General features: G+C 40.8%; 1 protein-coding gene across 1 annotated transcript in view; it reads right to left on the bottom strand.

Moving 5' to 3' along the window:
* The window catches only part of PRTFDC1 (phosphoribosyl transferase domain containing 1), a 147,898-nt gene that overhangs the window by 89,388 nt on the left and 37,385 nt on the right, over nucleotides 1–21,125 (bottom strand). The window contains exon 3 of the mRNA XM_030199290.1: nucleotides 1,405–1,588. Coding sequence (XP_030055150.1) covers nucleotides 1,405–1,588 — 184 coding nt within the window. The remainder of the gene's footprint in view (nucleotides 1–1,404; nucleotides 1,589–21,125) is intronic.

The following is a 21,125-nucleotide window of genomic DNA, read 5'->3' as shown; positions in this document are numbered from 1 at the left end:
ACAGTGGGGACGGTGTTCTTTGGGTCATAGGCAGCATTTCTCTTCCTCCAAACACGGCGAGTTGAGTTCATGCCAAAGAGCTCAATTTTTGTCTCATCTGACCACAGCACCTTCTCCCAATCACTCTCGGCATCATCCAGGTGTTCACTGGCAAACTTCAGACGGGCCGTCACATGTGCCTTCCAGAGCAGGGGGACCTTGCGGGCACTGCAGGATTGCAATCCGTTATGTCGTAATGTGTTACCAATGGTTTTCGTGGTGACAGTGGTCCCAGCTGCCTTGAGATCATTGACAAGTTCCCCCCTTGTAGTTGTAGGCTGATTTCTAACCTTCCTCATGATCAAGGATACCCCACGAGGTGAGATTTTGCGTGGAGCCCCAGATCTTTGTCGATTGACAGTCATTTTGTACTTCTTCCATTTTCTTACTATGGCACCAACAGTTGTCTCCTTCTCGCCCAGCGTCTTACTGATGGTTTTGTAGCCCATTCCAGCCTTGTGCAGGTGTATGATCTTGTCCCTGACATCCTTAGACAGCTCCTTGCTCTTGGCCATTTTGTAGAGGTTAGAGTCTGACTGATTCACTGAGTCTGTGGACAGGTGTCTTTCATACAGGTGACCATTGCCGACAGCTGTCTGTCATGCAGGTAACGAGTTGCTTTGGAGCATCTACCTGGTCTGTAGGGGCCAGATCTCTTACTGGTTGGTGGGGGATCAAATACTTATTTCCCTCTGCAGAATGCAAATAAATTCATATACTTTCCACAATGTGATTTTCCGGATTTAATTTGTGATGTGCTATCTCTCACTGTTACCAATAACCTACCCTTCAATTATGGGCTGCTCATGTCTTTGTCAGTGGGCAAACTTACAAAATCAGCAAGGGATCAAATACTTATTTCCACCACTGTATGTAAACCGCTTTGATTGTAACCACAGAAAGGCAGTATATCAAATCCCATTCCCCCTTCCCTTCCCGAAAGGTCTTATAATCTTCCTCCATCCCACTCCCACATCTCTCATTTTCTCTTCCTTCTTTGCTTATTTGTGTATGTTTTACCCTCTCTGGTTGCCCTATTAATTGCAATTAAAATGTGTTAATCATGAAATTGATCACAATTAAAACTTTTAATCGAAATGCAGCCCTAGCTACAACTCAGCATTTGGGAAGCACTGGCCTACTGCCAACTCATGCCAACAAACAGCAAAATTTAAAATACAAAGGGGTTCTTTTACTAAGGTGCACTAATGGATTTAGCACCCACTAAATGCCTTGCAGCCCAGAGGAATACAATGAGCTGTGCAGCATTTAATGTGTGCTAATTGTTAGTGCACCTCAGTGAAAGGACCCCAAATTCACACTGGAATAAATAAATAATAAAATGACAAACTGAAAACTACTTACACAATAACTTTTAACTTTGACGAAGTCAACCCTCATGGAGATGAACTTGTCTGAATTTCGGTTGAGATTCTTGATGTGTTCCACGAGGTCGGCACAGAACTTGTAACCACCCTTCAGTACGCAGAGAACGGTGATGTGATTGTCTCCAATGTCATTCATGATATTCTTTGCCAAGCGTTCTGTCCTGAGTAAAAGTAATTAAAGGAGAAGTAGATTAAAGTTCTCTTTCAACAGAGCAGAGCACACAAGTAGAATAACTTTGGTGGATTTGAATTCTAGATTTAATTGCTCCCTTTTTCCAAATCTAAGATCAAGGCATGCTATATATTCTGATATATTCAGAGGGCTCACAGTCTAACCACACTAGAGGCTGCTAGTGTGGTAATACCGACACAGCTCATTCAAAGTGAATGAGTTGTGTCGGTATTACTGAGAGGCTTTGTAAAGGGGGAGGAATAAGCTTGTACCTCAGGCCTGTGGTGTTCCTTGGTCGGCTTCCACATGGGGCGGATCGCCGTTGCACCCCCCCCCCCCGGGTGCAATACCTCCAAACACCACCCCCCCTCGGGTGCATTGCTCTTCCGAGGTGCTAGAAGCAGCCGTGCGGCTGTTGGATTTGCTGGTTCCCTGCTCTCTCTGCCCCGGAACAGGAAGTAACATCAGAGAAGAAGGGAACTGGCAGAGCCGACAGCCGTGTGGCTGTTCCCTGCACCCCCTCTGCAGCCTGCATCCATCATCCCTGTACACTCAAAACAGAGCAAATCAACCTATGAGCTGCTGCATCCATGTTGTCCTTCTTTATTGCTGGTAGCATCTTTATTTAATTTCACTTATATTTTCAAACATGTCAGCTTGTGTAGCATATGGATGTACACAGAGGAAATATAATAACGGAATAACTTTTCATAGGTAAAGTAGTAATTTGTTATAAATTGTAATCAGTGTATCATTTGGAGGGGCAGGTTATAGGGACACCCTAGCATGTGTTATATTCGTGCAGAGATTTTTTTCTGTGATATATATTTATTTCTTCTTCAAGTCTGGTTGTAAAAGACAATTTGTTTTGGGGGAGGGGGTGGGGGGGGAAATCTTTGTCTCCCGGCTGTGTGTTTGTATATAGATAAGTTAACCAAGTCGACATCAAGCTTCCTAATATGATTTGATAACAGCATTTCCTCAGTTATTACCCAAATGCGAACACAATTATAATGTTAATTAATAAGTTTTGAATGTTAATGAATTCTATTATTCTGTTTCACTGTATTTCCAGTTTTGGCACAGTATATCATCAAACTAATGGACTACATTAAAAGAAAAAGATGGCATGTGGGAACTTGCTCCTTCTATTTTGTGGAATGCAGTGGCATATTATAAAAATGCACTTACCTTTTATTATTACTACTGTTTCACAGAGAGCTATTGAATAATGAAGGAAGGGCTTCCTTCATGCAGAAGTTCTGTCCTTTATCCAGTCCTTACATGGTTTTTTTTTGTTTTTGTTCCGTGTTAAAACAATTTCTTTAAGAAAAAAATGTCATGCAGCTCTTCCTGTTTGATTGCTTTTTGGGGTGAAGGAAGCAGCTTCATGGCAGGAATATTTTAATATTTCCTCTGCTCTAAGACTGGTGACTTTCTGGCCCTTTGTCTCACAGGCTCAAGGAACTGAGCTGGATAACATGGTGTTTTTGGTTCTTGGTCTCCTCTGGCAATGTGTTAACTTTAGGATCACTGTTTTATTAAAACATGTATTTGAATTTGACATCATGTCCTACTTATTCATGCAGGGCCCTTTTTGTGGTGGTGGTGGTGGTGGGGTACGTTTTGAACTTAATTTTAATACTGAACAATAATTGTGGAGGTAGTGTAGACATTTTAGAGAAGTACAGGCTGGTGCAGTTTAACCTGTCATCGAAAATGCTTTCTTTAATGTTTAAAATGTTCAATTGCTGCAGTCTGTTCTGTTATAATATTAGCATAGGTCTGAGGCTATGGGCCCCTATATTTCAGTTAAGCTGAATTGAATCAAATCTAATCGAAAAACCAATTCATATGAGCAAATCGAATTGAATTGAAACATTTTTGAGTGAATCGAATAGCACTAGTGCGCACACCTAGTTACACTTGTATTCTATAAAGAAAAGCAAGTGCCTACTTTCCCTTATAGAACATGCTCCAATCTGACACCCTGTAGCACCTACTTGCATAACTATAATTACCCCCTTTGGAACTTGAACATATAACAATTATTTTTTTTTGTTGTTACATTTGTACCCCGCGCTTTCCCACTCATGGCAGGCTCAATGCAGCTTACATGGGGCAATGGAGGGTTAAGTGACTTTGCCCAGAGTCACAAGGAGCTGCCTGTGCCTGAAGTGGGAATTGAACTCAGTTCCTCAGGACCAAAGTCCACCACCCTAACCACTAGGCCACTCCTCCTCTCCAATTATCTGTTTATATGCCTGTAATATTTAGAAAAAAAGTATTTAAGTGGCTGGCACTTATAGCTGACCACAAACTCTTTTGCATATTGGCTCACTTAATTTTTCTGTAGAATGTTCTGTCCTGTCTTGATCTATACCGAGTGTCAAAAAATAAATACTTTCCCCCATGCTGGTGGTGAAAATGCTATACTGGCCCACACATCATCACATCAGCAATTTATAGAACTCATGTTCTCATGTTCATCTTACAATGACCTTACAATGCCTACATAAAGATGGCATTACTTACAAAGAGATTTCAAAAAGCCAAGGAATCCAACCAGTTACATAAGTGGGAAAAGCAAGCGGAGCATGGCTAACAGAATTATTTCTAACCCCTCTGTGTTTGTGCATACGTGTGTACTTATGGTATCTCTGTGGGATAGCTGGGAGGTGGTAGTGGTTTTGGGGTATCAGTGTTGTGGGGTAGGTAGGGGGTATTGTGTGGGGATAATGGTGGGAGATTTCATGGGTGTGTTGTATGTGGGATGGGGTGTGACAGAAATCAAGGGAGAGGCAGTTTTAAAAGGAATAATTCTCTGTTAGGTTTCATTGTGTCTAAATTTCTATGTTGCAGAAGCTGGTACTGCTTCTCCCACAGAAATACAATGGATCATTTTTTGGGATGCTTATTTCTCCGGAACCCCCAGTCTGGATAATTTTCAAGTTCAATGTGTCTTTTTTTAAATTAGAAATTAAGAGCTCCTTTTATTAAGCTGCAGTAGTGATTCCTATGCGGCAAATGCAACAAAGCCCATAGGAGCTAAATGGGCTTTGTCATATTTGCTGCGCTGGGAATCAGCACCGTGGTTTAGCAAAAGGAGCCCTAAATGATTAAATTCCAAAATTAAATTAAAATAATATATATATATCAAACAAACATGTACCGTTGCTTAAACAAACAAACAAACAAACGAACAAAAAGCAGTGACTCAACTAATCCAAATAAAGGGTAAAAGGTAAAGAGTCAAGGATTTGATATGCCACCTTTTAGTGGGTACAACCAAAGCAGTTTACAATTATTATATGCAGGTACTGTCTCTGTCCTTAGTGGACTCACAAGCTAAGTATTGTACCTGGGGCAATAGATAGAGGTTACAATTAGCTCACATTAAGGGGAGAAGAAGAGTATTCAAAAAAGAACAAAGGTAAATAAAGACCACCTTGAATACTGTGTGCAATTTTGGTCACCCTATCTCAAAAAAGATATAGCAGAATTAGAAAAAAAAAACAGAGAAGGGCAATGAAAATGATAAAGAGGATGGGACGACTTCTCTATGAGGAAAGGCTAGAGAGGCTAGGGCTCTTCAGCTTGGAGTAGAGATGGCTGAAGAGATATGATAGAGGTCTATAAAATACTAAGAGGAGTGGAATGAGAAGAAGTGAATTACTTGTTTCCAAAAATATTCTTTCCAAAATTACTAGGACTAGGGGGCATGCAATAAAGCTACTCAGTAGTAAATTTAAAATAAACTGGAGAAAATATTTCTTCACTCAACATGTAATTAAACTCTGGAATTTGTTGCCAGAGAATGTGGTAAAAGCAGTTAGCTTAGCAGGGTTTAAAAAAAGGTTTGGATAACTTCCTAAAAGAAAAGTCTATAAGCCATTTTAAGGTGGACTTGGGAAAATCCACTATATCCCAGTATGGCAAGGCTTATGTTATGTTCTTATGTAAATACAGGAGTCCATTAATATAGTGTTTATAACAATTTCAAACCCAAGCACCAAAATTATTCATTTCTCAGAAACATTAAACTCTTGAGTTTTAATCAATAAACTTCTCTAATTGTGTTGCATCAAAATTAAAATAAAATAAAGTGGTTCCCATGCAAAGTTACCAGGCACTTTTATGGGAACCTTAAAAAACAGGTACCTCTCAAAGCAAGTACTGTACCGTACACTTTAAAGCCAGAAAAGACTTCTATCCTAACTTTAACTGAGTGGCACAAGTCACATGGAACTTTCTTCCTGAAATAAGTCTTTAAACAAATTAATTTATCTTTCTCAAAATAATATCTAAGAACTCTGTCAAATCTAGGCTCGCTCCCTCCCTCTCAGGAGTGAAAACCTCTTTCTGTCTCTGTCATCATTTTCTTCTGAGAAATATAACAGCACTGAGAGAACTTAAACTCTTCTACATTAGGGATGTTCAGATCCTCTTCAAGATATCTCTTGGAATTTTCTAACCCTTCCACATAATGGATGGCCAGACTATACCTAATTGCAGAGACACCTGAAGATTGCAAAGTAGATACTTGTGTCTCCAAAATTTGGAACCGGTTTTCACAAAAGTACATTTTTATTCCAAATTCTTTACTTTAATTACTGTCTCTTGGGAAAAACCACAAAGCTATCCAACTGTCCCCTTAATCAAAGATTCTGCTCTTGTAACCACATTCAGGGGTCCTTTTACAAAGGCGCACTGAAAAATAGTTTGCGGTAGTGTAGGCGCAGGTTTTGGGTGCACACCGATCTATTTTTTTGCGCGCCCGTAAAAAAGGACTTTTTTCTGACGAAAATGGACGTGTGGCAAAATCAAAATTGCCGCATGTCCATTTTGGGTCTGAGACCTTACTGCCAGCCATTGACCTAGCGGTAAAGAATCTGGCGGTAATGACCTACACGCTTCAAATGCCACTTGGCGCGCGTCCATTACGCACGCCCAAAAAATTTTCCAGACGCATGCCAAAAATGAAATTACCGCAACAGCCACACAGTAGTCAGGCAGTAACTCCATTTTGGCGCGCGTACAAGCTTATGCGGCTTAGTAAAAGGGACCCTCAATCAAAATAATTTTTCTAGACTCTGGACTACATCCTAATCTGGAGACAGCAGGCAAAGAACGTAAGACAAGTTTTAGCATAGGGACAAGACTTCCTTTCTCCAACTGGGCTCTGCTAGGAATCTATCTTTAGGCTCTGAGAAATCAGCAGCAACTGAGGTTGAAAATAACAATCCCAAAGAAGTTTCCAGTGTAGGCGGCCAAGCTTATAAGAAGCTCCTTTGGGAGAGTCACTTAGCTAGCCAGATAAAACTAGAAATGCCACGTTGGTCCATGGGGCCTCACACCATCTGAGTGAAAGCAGTCATCCATTTAGACTTAGCTTTTCTCTTTCCCATGGGGGGGGGGGGGGGGGGAATCAAAAAACAGTTTGTTGGATAAGGCCAGAAAACCCTCAATACTCCTTCAGTGTTCCTAAGGGGTTCCAAAGGGGCATGCCCCTGCAGTAAGGCACCACAATACTAGCAGAAATTTAAAGTTCCCACTATCATGTCTTGATGATGCTGTAGGGGCTCCTTCCTCACACCCATAATGATCTTACTGGCTAGCAGCAGACACAGACAGACTCTACTGGTAGCTCTCACATGATTCTCTCCTCCAATAAATATGTCAACAGGTCTTCCTTCTCCTCAATGTGTCTTTTTACCAGTTTTTCTCTTATGTCAAATTTGATCCTGCTTCATTAAATTTTCAGAGTTATTTTGCTTCCAGACAGACATTGTTGACCCCTTCAGTGTAATTCTTTCTAACTTCGGTTGGGTTGGAAATAATTCATACACACTCTTCCAATTTTCACTGGCTCTGATATGGATCCACTTTAGGAACTCAGACTACATACATAGTGTTCCTGCTCTTTGCTCTCACTCTGTAACACACAGGCATTCTCCAGTGATTTAACACAGCTGTATATGTCAACAAGTCAAGCTTGTCATATTCAAAACAATTAGGGGTCAAGTCTTAAATCTGACTTTAAGATTTGGGCTATATCATCAGAGGCACAGAAGTACAGCCCAGTTGAAGCCTTGGTGCAGTATGATGTATGTTGAAATTATGTGCTAAGCTTCAGTACACAGCTTTCTAATGCACGTGTTACAAATACCTTTTATTTCTGATGCAGCAGACTAATGGTATGTATATTACAACATACTAGACCTGTGGGAAGATGCCAAAAAATATATAAATATGAAAAAGGAGAGACCATTATAAATTACATTCAAGCCATTCCATAGCTATATTTGCGCTGCTTGCTGAGGCTAGAACTTGTTTTGAATCACTGGTGCTGTTCATTAGAGCTCACGTCAGACTGCTAGGAGCCATGTGCTTCCATTTTTCAAGATGGTGGTGGTGAGAGAGAGATACCTCACCAGACTGTGGAAGTATAATTGTTCCGGGGTGGGGGGGGAGGGGAGATTGTCTAGCACACTGGAGATTCTCTGGTCCAAGCCTCTTGGGAGTGGCAACTGGGCCCACTTGGGTCATGAGTCCTCTGGGATAAAGTACTATGGTTCACCTCAGATGAACTTTTTGCTCCCGCAATGCATTCAGCACTACAAGGCAAGTGTAAAAAAAAAAAAAACCACACACTAAAATTTACTACAATTTGTTTCACGCAAAAGCAATTTAAAATATCAGGCTTTTGCTTGACCACTGCACTAACCTCCAGAACAGTAGCTAACCCTTCGATTTTCTCGCAATAAGATTAGTAAGATTAGCATGAGAAAATTAGGAGTAAACCACTGCTCTAAAGCATAGCACAGATCAGGGCCTCAGCAGGTCAGTCTTTTTTTCTTTCCAACCCAAAGGAGTGTTGGAAAAAATTAAATATAAGGGGTCAAAAATGTCTGTCTATCAGGAAGCAAAATAACACTTTAAAAGTTTAATGAAACAGACCCAAATTAGCATGGGGGGAAAAAAAAAAAAAGGAGTAAAAAGACACATTGGGGTCGATATTCAGACCACAGGAGGCAACTGGAATTTTTTGTTTGTTTGTTTGTTACATTTGTACCCCGTGCTTTCCCACTCATGGCAGGCTCAATGCGGCAGACAATGGAGGGTTAAGTGACTTGCCCAGAGTCACAAGGAGCTGCCTGTGCCGGGAATCGAACTCAGTTCCTCAGTTCCCCAGGACCAAAGTCCACCACCCTAACCACTAGGCCACTCCTCCACTGTGGATGCCTTTCACAGTCAGCGCTGAGCATGGATATTCAATGCTGGGCCATTTAAGCATATGGGATCGCTTAGAAAAAGGAAGAGTTAGGGGTTACAAAGGATGGGCAAACTGGATGGGTCATATGGCCTTTATCTGCCGTCATGTTTCTATTTCTGGCGACAGGCATTGAATATCCGATTTATTTTTGGCCAATTTAAACATAACTGGCCAAGCCGATAGTCAGCGCTGGCTGGTTATGTTTAAACTGGCCAAAGATTTACCTGCCATTTTGGCGGCCATATAGATGGTGATGCATCGAAAATTGGCAGATAGCCAGTTATATTGCGTGATATAACCAGCTATCTGCTAGGCGCTAACCACTGATATTCAGCAGGAGCCAGCTAAATATCCCCGGATAGCCAGCTAAGTACCATTTAATCGGTTAGATGCCATTCCTGGCTGGTTAAATGTTTTTGAATATCGGGGGGGATTGAGTTCACAAATGGGCCAAGGCAGACAGAGGTTCAGAGAAATACAACCCCTTCCCTCCCCCCCCCCCCCCAAAAAAAAAAAAAAAAACAGCTCAATGCATATCTATGAGAGAAGCTGTTCCAGCCTCTACAACACAAACATTCCTCATCAGGACGTCTTACTATATAATTGCTTGAATAGATCCTCTTGTTTTCTTTTATCTCTTTGTAACACCAACTGTATTGTTTTCCCTGTTATGGTGATGCCATAGCAGATCTTTGTAAGCCACATTGAGCCTGCAAATAGGTGGGAAAATGTGGGATACAAATGCAATAAATAATAATAATAAAAATAATAAAAGAGCAATCCACTGAAACACAGCAGTTAGGGATCAGTTCCTTACAAATTGCCTTTCCCCTCTTGTCTACACTCCTGTTTATACACATCCACCCACAGACATACATATAAACAGAAAACAACAAATACAGACACACATACACTCAGAGGGAACAGAAATAATGCTATGAAGTATGTTCCACATGCCTTCTCCACCATGCCCGTGAGTTGCATGTTTAACTGACTTGAGGTAAATATTCAATAAGGGTCATTTTTCAGACAGTACAGTTACTTATTATAAGATATCAAACATGGAATTTTCTTTTCTTCTTCTTTACCAAATATTAAATTTCCCTGCAGTATGCCATCCATTTAGCCAGATATAACAAGTAAAATGACAGAGGGGGCAATTTTATAACGCATGGTTTATGAACCAAAAATGGCTTGTATAAAATTGCACAGGGGTATATTGTAACAGGCACAAGTCATGCCCTGTCTCGGAGTTGTCACAGGAGGGAGCTCTAACTCCTTGTTTCCAGATTAAAACTAAAATAGACAGAAGAAATGCTGTTTCCCCTATAAGGTTTGATAGGCACAGGACCTGTCAGGGTGAAAGAGGGTCATTTCCCTTTTAAAAAGAGAAATGGGGCGAAGAAGAACTAACAAAAACTCCCCACCAGGCAATGTAAATTCTTCATAGCAAAACTGAAAATTCAATGTGACAGAATACCATTGAATAAAAGTGGAGGGAAAAAGCTTTAGAACCCCATTGAGAGCTACACTTATGCTCAGTCAACTTGAAAGGGTAATCACCTCACTGGCAAAAAATCCTCCAACCTCCACTTGGTAGGCACAAATTTTAAATGTTCTATGTTGCTAAATAAGCCTACTATCTCTTAAACAAATGGCCAGTGTTTCGCTTATAGCTGCATCAGGGTATAAAGGACCAAAGATCTGAAAAAGAAACATTTAAAATGAATAACCATACCCAAATAAGCAAAAAAAAAAAAAAAAAACTTTACTACTTCAACTTACCAGTGTCACACTCAACACTATTCTGTTTCAAGGCTTTGCAAAGATGGCCGTTCAAGGATCTGCCTCCTTTTAAACTCAGCGGGTGATGTCATGAAAACCTATTTCTGGTTTTAAAACAAAACAACGCTTCTGTCAGATCAGAAAAAGTTTTTTTAGAAATGATGCCATTCAACCTTGTTATTCAGACCCATAGGTTCTACGTCTGAAGATGAACAAGTCCCTACATGTGCTCTCCGTTATATGGTTGATGTGGGTAAAGTGGCAACAGTTCTTAAAAACCACTGGGAAGTGCTACATGTTCACAATATTTTTGCCACTAAGAATTTATGAATTGTAATCTAAAGGAAGTGTTATGTCCAGCTGATAGCAGTCAGCCGTTAGCATCCGATGCAGTAGTAGGGGAACACGTTAAGTGTAGTAACTGCAAAACTTGTGATTCCCCTTTGGAACTGTCGGAGGTTTTTGTGTACACCAGCACCAATCAGTGCATGACCACTTTTGTTATATATGCTGTTATCTGTCCTTGTCCTAAAATATATGTTGGACAAATATTAAGGGAGTCTTTTATTCCTATGGGCCCTGCTGCAGATAACTCGAGCTAAGCTTTAGTACTCATCTCTTCGAAAAAATCTATTGCAAGGATCAGAACACATGAATTCCATACACACTAATAGAAATGCATCAATACACTCTCTTCTGAATTCTCTTCCCCGTACTTTCACCACACCTAAAACTCTACCCTCAGATAAAATTGCTATACCCTAATGCTCTCTTGCTATTGTTCTATCGCCCTATCATTTCCCCATCGATACACTGCATTGTTCTATCCACAAATGATATTTTGTCCATTGATACATTCCACTGTTCTACTTCCAAAATTACATTCTATTGCCCTATCATTTCCCCATTGATACATTCCACTGTTCTATTTTCCCAAATGATATTTTGATTTTCACTTTGCCTTCACATAACTCCTCACTATGTAACAATAACAGTACTGTAACAAATTGTATTTCCATCATTAACAATATATTGTAAGCCACACTGAGCCCGCAAAGAGGTGGGAAAATGTGGGATACAAATGCAATAAAATAAAAAAATAAAAAGACCCCCTAAGGATGTTCCGTATCAGAATCAATGAACAGAGAAGTTGTGTCAACCGCAGAAGGTTAGAACCACCTCTCGTAGAACACTGTATTTCATTGGGACATTCTTTTGCCTCTTTGAAGTGCTGTGTGATAGATCATATACCAGAGGTTGCAATAGAAAGAATGCTTTGGTGCGCAGGGAGCAAGAATGGATTTTTCTGTTAAACACCAAGGAACCCATGGATCTGAATAACAGGGTTGAATGGCATCATTTTTCTGATCTGACAGAAGCATTGTTTTGTTTTGCTGTGAAGAATTTACATAGCCCTGGCGGGGTTTTTTTTTGTTAGTTCTTCTTCTCCCCCATTTCTCCTTCTTAAAAGGGAAATGACCCTCCTTCACCCTGACAGGTCTCGTGCTTGTCAAACCTTATAGGGGAAACAGCATTTCTTCTGTCTATCTTAGTTTTAACCTGGAAACAAGAAGCCAGAGCTCCCCCCTGTGACAACTCCGAGTCAGGGCACCTTGTGCCTGTTCAATGTATCCCTGTGCAATTTTATACAAGCCATTTTCTGTTCATAAACCGTGCTTTATAGACTTATCCCCTTTGGCCCTTCACTACCAACGAAACACTGCCCACCGTAGGTGGGACCAAGATAAGCTTTCTGCTTTTCAGTTAAAGTTTTTGTTTAAGAGATAGTAGGCTTATTTAGCAACATAGAAAATTTAAAATTTGTGTCTACCAAGTGGAGGTTGGAGGATTTTTTGCCAGTGAGGTGATTACCCTTTCAAGTTGACTGAGCATAAGTGTAGCTCTCAATGGGTCCTGAGGCTTTTTTCCTCCACATTTATTCAATAGTATTCTGTCACATTGAATTTTCACCCAATTTGCAGTGAAGAATTTACATTGCCTAGTGTGTGTGTGTGTGTGTGGGGGGGGGGGGTGTTAGTAATTAAGTGGTGCTCCACTTCCCCATTTCTTGAAGAATAGACTACAGGAAAGATAGCCTGACCCAGGGAACATGGAAATGATGCCAGGAGGTACAAGAGAGGAAAAGGTACTTACCTTTAGGCACGGACTCTGAAGTTTGTTGAACTAACAGTCAGGGGTGGAAAGCAGGACTTCAGAGATGCCATGGGTGGCCCATCCCAATGCTGGAAATTTACCACCACAATGCTGGAGATTGAAGGCAAATTAGGGTTTTCTCGTAGGTCCCAGCCACATCTAAAACTAGTTCTGGAAGATGCACATCCCAAAATCTGACTTATTCCAATCAATAAATAGAAAATAAAATTCTTTTTTTCTACCTTTGTTGTCTGGTCATTTCATTTTCCTTATTGAGTTGGTCCTAGTATCTGGTTTCTGATTTCCTCTTTCTTCTCTTAACTGTCTTACCAGGTTCTCCTTGTCCATTTGGCACTTCTTTTCTCTCCATATCCACAATCCATCTTCTCTCTGCATCCCTGTCTATCTGACCCAGCATCACCTGTCTTCCCATGTTGAGCATCTCCCATCTCTGTGTCCCTATTCCCCCCACCCCCACATGCAAGTCTCTTTCTCTTCCTTTTCTCCTACCTCTCTCTCCTATCCAGCATCTCTCTCTCTCTGCTCCGCACTTAGGGGTCCAGCAAGTGTTCCTCTCTATTCCCTCACTCCTGTTCTGTCTCTCCTTTTCAGGACCAGCACATCTCCCTCTTTCTTCATTCGTCACAGGTCCTGGTACCGCCCTCTTTCCTTGTCTTCTGCCCCCCAAATCCAGCACCTCTTGCTGCTCCTTTTTTCTTCCTCACCCCCTCAATGGATCTCTCTTCTCTACCTGTCCAGCACCTCTCTCCCTCCTTGTCCCTTCCCATGCAGCACCTCCTTGCCCTCCTCCCCCAATTCAGCACTGACCTCTCACTCCTTGCCCCCCCCCCCCCCAATCACGATGTCCTGGTGGTCTAGGATACTGTCAGCTTGCAGTGATCTCCAGTCGCTGCTGCCCATGCTGGCTCTGAAGTTCAAAATGGCAGCTGTGACCTTTTGAGGTAGTCTTGCGAGAGGTCGCAGACACCATTTTAAATCATGGAGCCGGCAAGGGATGCAGCGATTGAGATCGCTAATGCCTGACTTGCCAAAACTCCCTCCTCTCAATGCGTGAAAGGAGGGGGTTTTGGCATGCGAGCTGGTGTCAGGGGCTGAATACGTGTGTCACATGCCAAATGCAAGTGACTTGGTACCTCTGGGACCGAAAGTTTAAATTGAGGTTTGTCCTGTCCAGGGTGTGGTAGTTATTGATAAAAAACTACTATTACTACTACTACTACTTAGCATTTCTATAGCGCTGCCAGGGTTACGCAGCGCTGTACAAGTTTAAACATGGGGAAGGACAGTCCCTGCTCAAGAGAGCTTACAATCTAAAGGTAAAAACTATGTAGTCAGTGTAGGTATCAGGAATGGGAAGGTGGTTAGGCACCAAAAGCAAGGGTTATTTTGCCTATAAGGAGTCAGTCCCGTTTTTAGAGCTTAGTTTAAGGAAAGCTGGAAGAGGTCACGTGACGCTATGAGCGGGAGTGGACGCTAGTTGGATCGCTCCTGCCTTCTCCTCAAACATCTGGGCAAAAAATCGCTGCAAAACAAAGATTAACATCCTGCTAATTGAGAGCGAACATTAGCCGAACTCACAGTGAACGGACCGAGTGCAGAAGGTTACGGCAATGACGACAAAAAACACAAGAAAAGAGAAAGAAAAAACTCGCCTAGTTGGAGACAAAATGGCGGCGCCGGTGAGCCCGGGAACGTCAGAGGTGGGGTCCGCCTGGGCCGCTGAAATTGTGGGAGAAGTCACACAAGCGCTAGAGGTAATATTAGATAAAAAATTGAGCTCCTTGGACAACAAGTTGGAATCCCTTAATAACAATATAGCCCAAATACAAACGGATATGGCGCAATATCAACAGCGGGCCAGTGAAACGGAAGACCGAGTCAGTGTACTAGAAGCAGAGATAAATCAACTGAAGAAAACAATCACCTCCTATGACGATAAACTCGAAGACCTAGAAAATAGGTCGAGGAGGAACAATCTCCGAATTGTGGGACTAACTGAAGGGCAAGGAGATCGTGAACTCAGTAAATATCTTGAAACGTGGTTCACAACAGAACTGGAGTTACCTGAGATGTTGGGGCCGCTAAGAATCGAGCGTGCACATCGACTAGGGCCGAAGAACGCGGCGGAGGGAAGACCACGTGTAGTCATCTGCAAAATCCTCAATTTAAATCATAAAAACGCCATTTTGCAAGCTCTACGCAACGGCAAAGAACTATACAGTGGAAATCGCAAAGTTCTTTGTTTTCAAGATTATTCACCGGCGGTGGCGGCGCAAAGAAAAAAGTTTTCATCGATATGCTCAGCATTGGTGAATAAAAAGATCAAGTTTGCGCTATTATACCCCGCGAAGTTGAGAATCATTCATTCTTCGGGCACGAAGTTGTTTACCACTATGGAAGAAGCAAAACTATTTGTGCAACAGATGGAAGAGAGGCCGGAAACTTGAGAGTGAAGGATTACATCGCTGAAAAAAGACATTTTCCAACTGACTTCGCTAAACGCTTGAGATAATGTACAATGGCGTGAAAAGTGAAAAATTATAATAAGAGGATGTTGGGGCAGATGATCCATGAAAGAGATTATTAAAGGATAAATTGAAAAGCGACTCAAGTTGGATTTAAGGTGGACATAATGGACATTGAAAACATTAGAGGGCCAATTGAAATACAAACAGGATAACAGGAAAGGACGATTTAAGCATGAAAAGTGGCCAAGAATCTTGGATATTAGGAAAGTATGTTATAATAGATATAATATAAGGATGTTAAGATATTACTTTTGTTGTTAGTTATTTGATACTGCAGGCAATGTAAGATGCAGGGCCTGAAATCAGTTAAATTCGATTTGAAAGTATTACAATCTTAGTTTGAAAGAATCTGACAACACTAAGAGTTCATATGACTAATAATACTGCTCTTGCTTAACAATTGTAGAGACTGGCAAGTCTAAAAGTCAAATGTGTTGGGGGACTGAATGATAAAGAGGTAATACATACTCACACAATCATGAAAGTATGTTATAATAGATATAGTATAATAATGTTAAGATATTACTTTTGTTGATAGCAAGATGATACTGCCGGTAATGTAAGTCGCAGGGCTTGAAATCAGTTAAATTGGATTTGAAAGTATTACAATCTTAGTTTGAAAGAATCTGACAACCATAAGATTACTTAAGACTAATAATACTGCTTTTGCTTAATAATTGTAGAGAATGGCAAATCCAAAAGTTAAATGTGTTGGGGGACTGAATGTTAAAAAGGTAATACTTACTCACACATACATGTATCATTAACGGAAGAACGAGTAGAGAAGGGACGGATACAAATAATGGGAGGAGGAGCGTTGACAGTGACCTGCTTCCTACGGGAAGGAGAGGGCTATTGGGGGGGAATGGGGAGAGGGGGGAGGGTAGGGAACAGATAACTACAGGACAATGCAAGGGGGGGAGGGGGAAGGGAGTAACTCAATGTAACTTACAGACGCAAATAAATATGAAGATGAGAACATGGGGTATGAGCAGGAGTGGCTGGAGGCTGGGCTGGCTACTCTTGATAGTAAAAGGTAATCAGAGGATGGAAAATCGCTGTATGAACGATAACTACTTAAGGTAGCATCCTGGAATGTGGGGGGAATACATTCCCCCATTAAGAGATCAAAAATACTGCGTCATCTTAAACATATAAAAGCAGATATTGCACTGCTCCAAGAAACACATTTGTCAACAGTGGAACATGCCAAATTAGCCAAATGGTGGGTGGCAGATTGTGTGGCAGCTGCGGCAATGGGCCGGAAAGGGGGAGTAGCCATACTTTTTCGGAAAGGGCTAGCAATTAAGATACATAAAACTATTTCAGACCCAGAGGGTAGATTTGTACTAAGCATAGTAACCATTAATAAAAAAACTATAATATTGGGAAATATATATGCTCCTAATGTGTTAGATTTAAAATTCTATAAGAAATTGCTATCCCAAATCACTCAATTGGAAAACTTGCCTATAGTGATGGGAGGAGATTTCAATATGACTTGGGATCCGAATATGGACAGATCGCATCCGCCAAAGGAGATAAGAAAAATAGATACTAGGGGTCTACCGGATTTATGTGAAATATTAGATTTAATAGATATCTGGCGCACCTTGCATCCTATGGAGAAAGCATACACACACCAATCTAGAGCACATGGGTCAGCATCAAGAATTGATTACTTGCTGGTATCACGAACTATAATAACAGACATTACTGAGGTACACATAGATCCCTGTGTCATATCGGATCATTCGGTGGTCGGAATGACATGGAAGGGAGGGGAGGATGAAGACTTGCTAAAAAGCTGGACGTTTCCAACATACTTAATTAAAGATGCAAGATTTGGGGAGTTTTTACATGCTAAATGGGCAGAATTTAAGCATTTTAATGAAGGCTCAGTGGCTGAGACCAGCACTTACTGGGAAGCAGCGAAAGCGGTGTTGAGGGGGGAAATAATCAGTTATGTCACGCAATATAAACGAGTGAGAGACAGAGAAATAATGAGACTAGAACAACTCTTAGGTAAATTAAACCGCCAATACGGTTTGAACCCCAGTAATGCTATCAGACAAGAGATTCTAACCATACAAGCAACTCTAAACACCAAACTACATGAGAGAGAAGTGAAATCTCAGGCCTACTATCGCTTTCAACTTTACAAGCACGGGAATAAAGGGGGCAAATATTTAGCTCGACTTATAGCATCTAAGGTTACTTCCCGAAATATAACAACTATTAAACAAAAAAATGGGAATCTCATACACTCTAATAAAGAAATTCGACAGGCTTTTCAAAATTTTTATCAAGAACTTTATAAGAGGGCAGATCAAGACGAGTTACAGGGGGAGTCTTACTTGGAGGGGGTTCACATCCCGAGGCTGCAAAGTAGAGACAGAAAGCGGCTAAATGCTAGGATTAGTGAAGACGAGGTGGGATGGGCAATCAAACAAAGTAAATCAGGCAAAGCATCAGGTCCAGACGGCTTTAAAGCAGAATTTTATAAGATGATGGGGGATTCGATTCTCCCTACCTTGACTGAGATGTTTAATGAATGGATAGAGAAGGGTGCCTTATCTGATAATATGAATTTAGCTAGGATAGTAGTATTTCCTAAACCAAAGCGAGATGAACAGCTGGTTACATCGTATAGACCCATTTCCCTAATTAATCAAGAGGCAAAATTATTTGCAAAAATATTGGCCAAACGATTAGGAGGGATATTGCCTCACCTTATTCATCCAGCACAGGTTGGTTTTGTCCAAGGGCGATCAAGTACAAAAAACTTGCGGAATATTTTGGCGTCATTGGAAGGACTGGGTCATTCCAAAGAGCAAGCTGTGATGATCAGCTTCGACGCAGAAAAAGCGTTCGACAGAGTGGAATGGCCCTTTCTATACTCGGTGCTACAGAAATATGGATTTAATGGCAACTTTGTGCAGGCAATTAGAGCATTATATCATAAACCAAGAGCACAAGTGCTGGTAAATGGAAATATATCGGGGGAAATTCAGATCAATAGGGGAACTAGACAAGGTTGTCCTCTGTCGCCTCTGTTATTTGCACTTCAATTAGACCCATTAATTAGAGACATACATGATTGTGCAGCGATAACAGGGGTAAATATTAAAAATCAAGAATTTAAGATAGCCGCATTTGCGGATGACTTGTTAATGATTATTACGAAGCCAAAAGATACTCTAGAGAATCTTTTACAAATTTTTAGAGAATATGGAGATTATTCGGGTTTCAAACTGAATATAGACAAGTCAGAAGCGCTTCAAATTAATGTGGACATACACGAGCTATGGGGGGGAGATTTCCCTTTGAAGCAGGCACACAAATCTTTTGTATACTTGGGTATACAGTTGCCGGCCAGACCAAAAGAGCTATATCATTTAAATGTTGAAAAATTACTGGAACAGACAAAACAGCAGTTAGAATCATGGGGCACGCTAACAATCTCGCTCATAGGGAGGATCAACCTTCTTAAAATGGTGATATTACCGAGATGGTTATATATGTTGCAGATCTTACCAATAGCCCTGTTGCAGAAAGATATAAAGCGCTTATACCGAATGCTGCTCAGATTTTGTTGGGCTAAGAAAAAAGCTAAAATACAACAAAAATACATGTTGGGAGGTTGGAGACAGGGGGGTTTGGGAATTCCCAATCTTAAATATTATAACATGGCATGTTTATTGCGACTGGTGAGAGATAGATTATTTCATGCTTCCGACCATACACCTATAGAGATAGAAGATGCATTATTTAACCCATATCACTTTACTACCCTAATGCATCTACGGAGCGGGGAAACTCCTCCAAGAATTAGACACAATATTTTACTTAAACCCATGAGAGAGGTATGGAAATTTATAGGCAAACTATTAGGTGGAGACTCAAGAACAACGGAGTTAATAAGTATTAGAGGAAATCCGGCCTTCCAACCAGGAATGGAGAACAAAATCTTTGATGACTGGGGAAAGATAGGTGTGGAAACCCTGGCAGACGCACTAGGAGAGAATGGGGATATTAAGCCATTGCCGCAGCTGCTTCATCAAGAGGAACCTGGATGGCAAGATACTTATGCACACTATCAGCTTAAACATTACATACAAAACTTAAATAAAGAAGCACTTACAATTAGGTTAGGTAGTAAAATTATTACCTTCTTTGAGGAAATTACAGAAAATGCCCCTTCTATATCGCAATTATATCAGAGATTATGGAGCCTAACTCCTGAGAAGGAGATGACTCTGTTGAAACAGAAATGGGAAAAAGATATGGGAAAGAACTTGCAATCCTGGGATATAATAGCACAAATCAAAAGTATTCCATGCCTGATAGGGGGAACTGATTATAGAGAATGTGCATTTAGAATGATACACAGGGCATACTTTACACAGGTTCAATTGTATAAAGCAGGGGGTATAGAAACAGCTCTTTGTGTAAAATGTCATAATGCCGAGAACTCCATTTATCATGCGATGTGGAAATGTGTGTTAATACAACGATATTGGAGACAAATAACTAATTATCTTACAGGTATGTTATGTAGTAGAGTAGATATGAATCCATTACATCTAATATTAGATATGAAGGAGGTACAACCGAGTTTAAATGCAGATAAAGTATTGCTAAAGCGCAAATTATGTTTGGTAGCAAGGAAATGTATTATGCAACACTGGACTACACACAACCCGCCAAATTTCTGGCATTGGCGTAATCAGGTACATCAATTGTTGGTCTGGGAAGCAAAAGAGGCTAAAGGAAATGATAAAAGAAAAACGAGATTTCTTAAAATCTGGGGATGCTACTTGGAAAAAATGACGCAGAAAGGGCGAAGTCTGATTATTAATACCTTATGAGTGGACTTTATGCGATACTAGAAAAGTATGGGGATTCTTATAGGTTACAGGGGGAAACACAAAGAATAAGAGGGCAGGGAGGGTGGGAAGGGGGAAGGGGAAATAGTAGGTATAAAGATGGAAGAATGAAACATTATACTATGGTGGAAACTAATAATTGATTTGTTGTACTAATATAGGACAAAGAAGGTGGAACAATATTTGGTTATGTTAGACGTTGACAATAATGTAATGTTCTGTTGAATTCATGGATAATACAAATTGATGAAACACACATAGGAAGAAAAAGAAACACACTATCCCTGTGTAAGATAAATACTGTTTTATTATGTTATTACAAGATAATTGAGGAACAAAAAAAAATACTTGTATTAGTTTTATAATGTCTACAAGATGTGGATGTGTTGATTTCTTTCATAATAAAAAACAGTTGAAACATAAGGAAAGCTGGAAAGTGCAAACCCTCAGAGAAAGTGCCACTCTTTTCTGAAGACAGTCCATATGCCTAAGTGGTAGAGACTGCAAGAGACTTGACCACTATCTGTTCCTGTGTACCTTTGTCGGGTGGATCTGTAGAGTGGCCAAAGTGGTGTCTATTCTCCAAGTAGGAGCAGCATTTTCTGGAAGGAAAGTCCAGTTGAGGGGTGGAGAGAAATTCACCTTGAGTGGACAGTGTGCAGGAAGGAAGGATGACTGATGCTGAGGAACTGAATCTGAAGCCTGTCTCCAATTCCCTTTTATTAGAGGCAAGGTCCTGTCCACAACATGGAAGGGCTAGTAACCAGCCTGTTCTCCCACAAAAACCCAAGAGAGGCAAGATCTGAAACTGCCCTCAAGCACTAGGGACTTGGAGCCTCATCACAATATGCAGACTAGGGGCGGAAATGTTGT

This window comes from Microcaecilia unicolor, chromosome 1 (assembly GCF_901765095.1).
Source record: "Microcaecilia unicolor chromosome 1, aMicUni1.1, whole genome shotgun sequence".
Taxonomy (NCBI): domain Eukaryota; kingdom Metazoa; phylum Chordata; class Amphibia; order Gymnophiona; family Siphonopidae; genus Microcaecilia; species Microcaecilia unicolor.
This window is presented reverse-complemented; position numbering and strand designations above follow the sequence as displayed.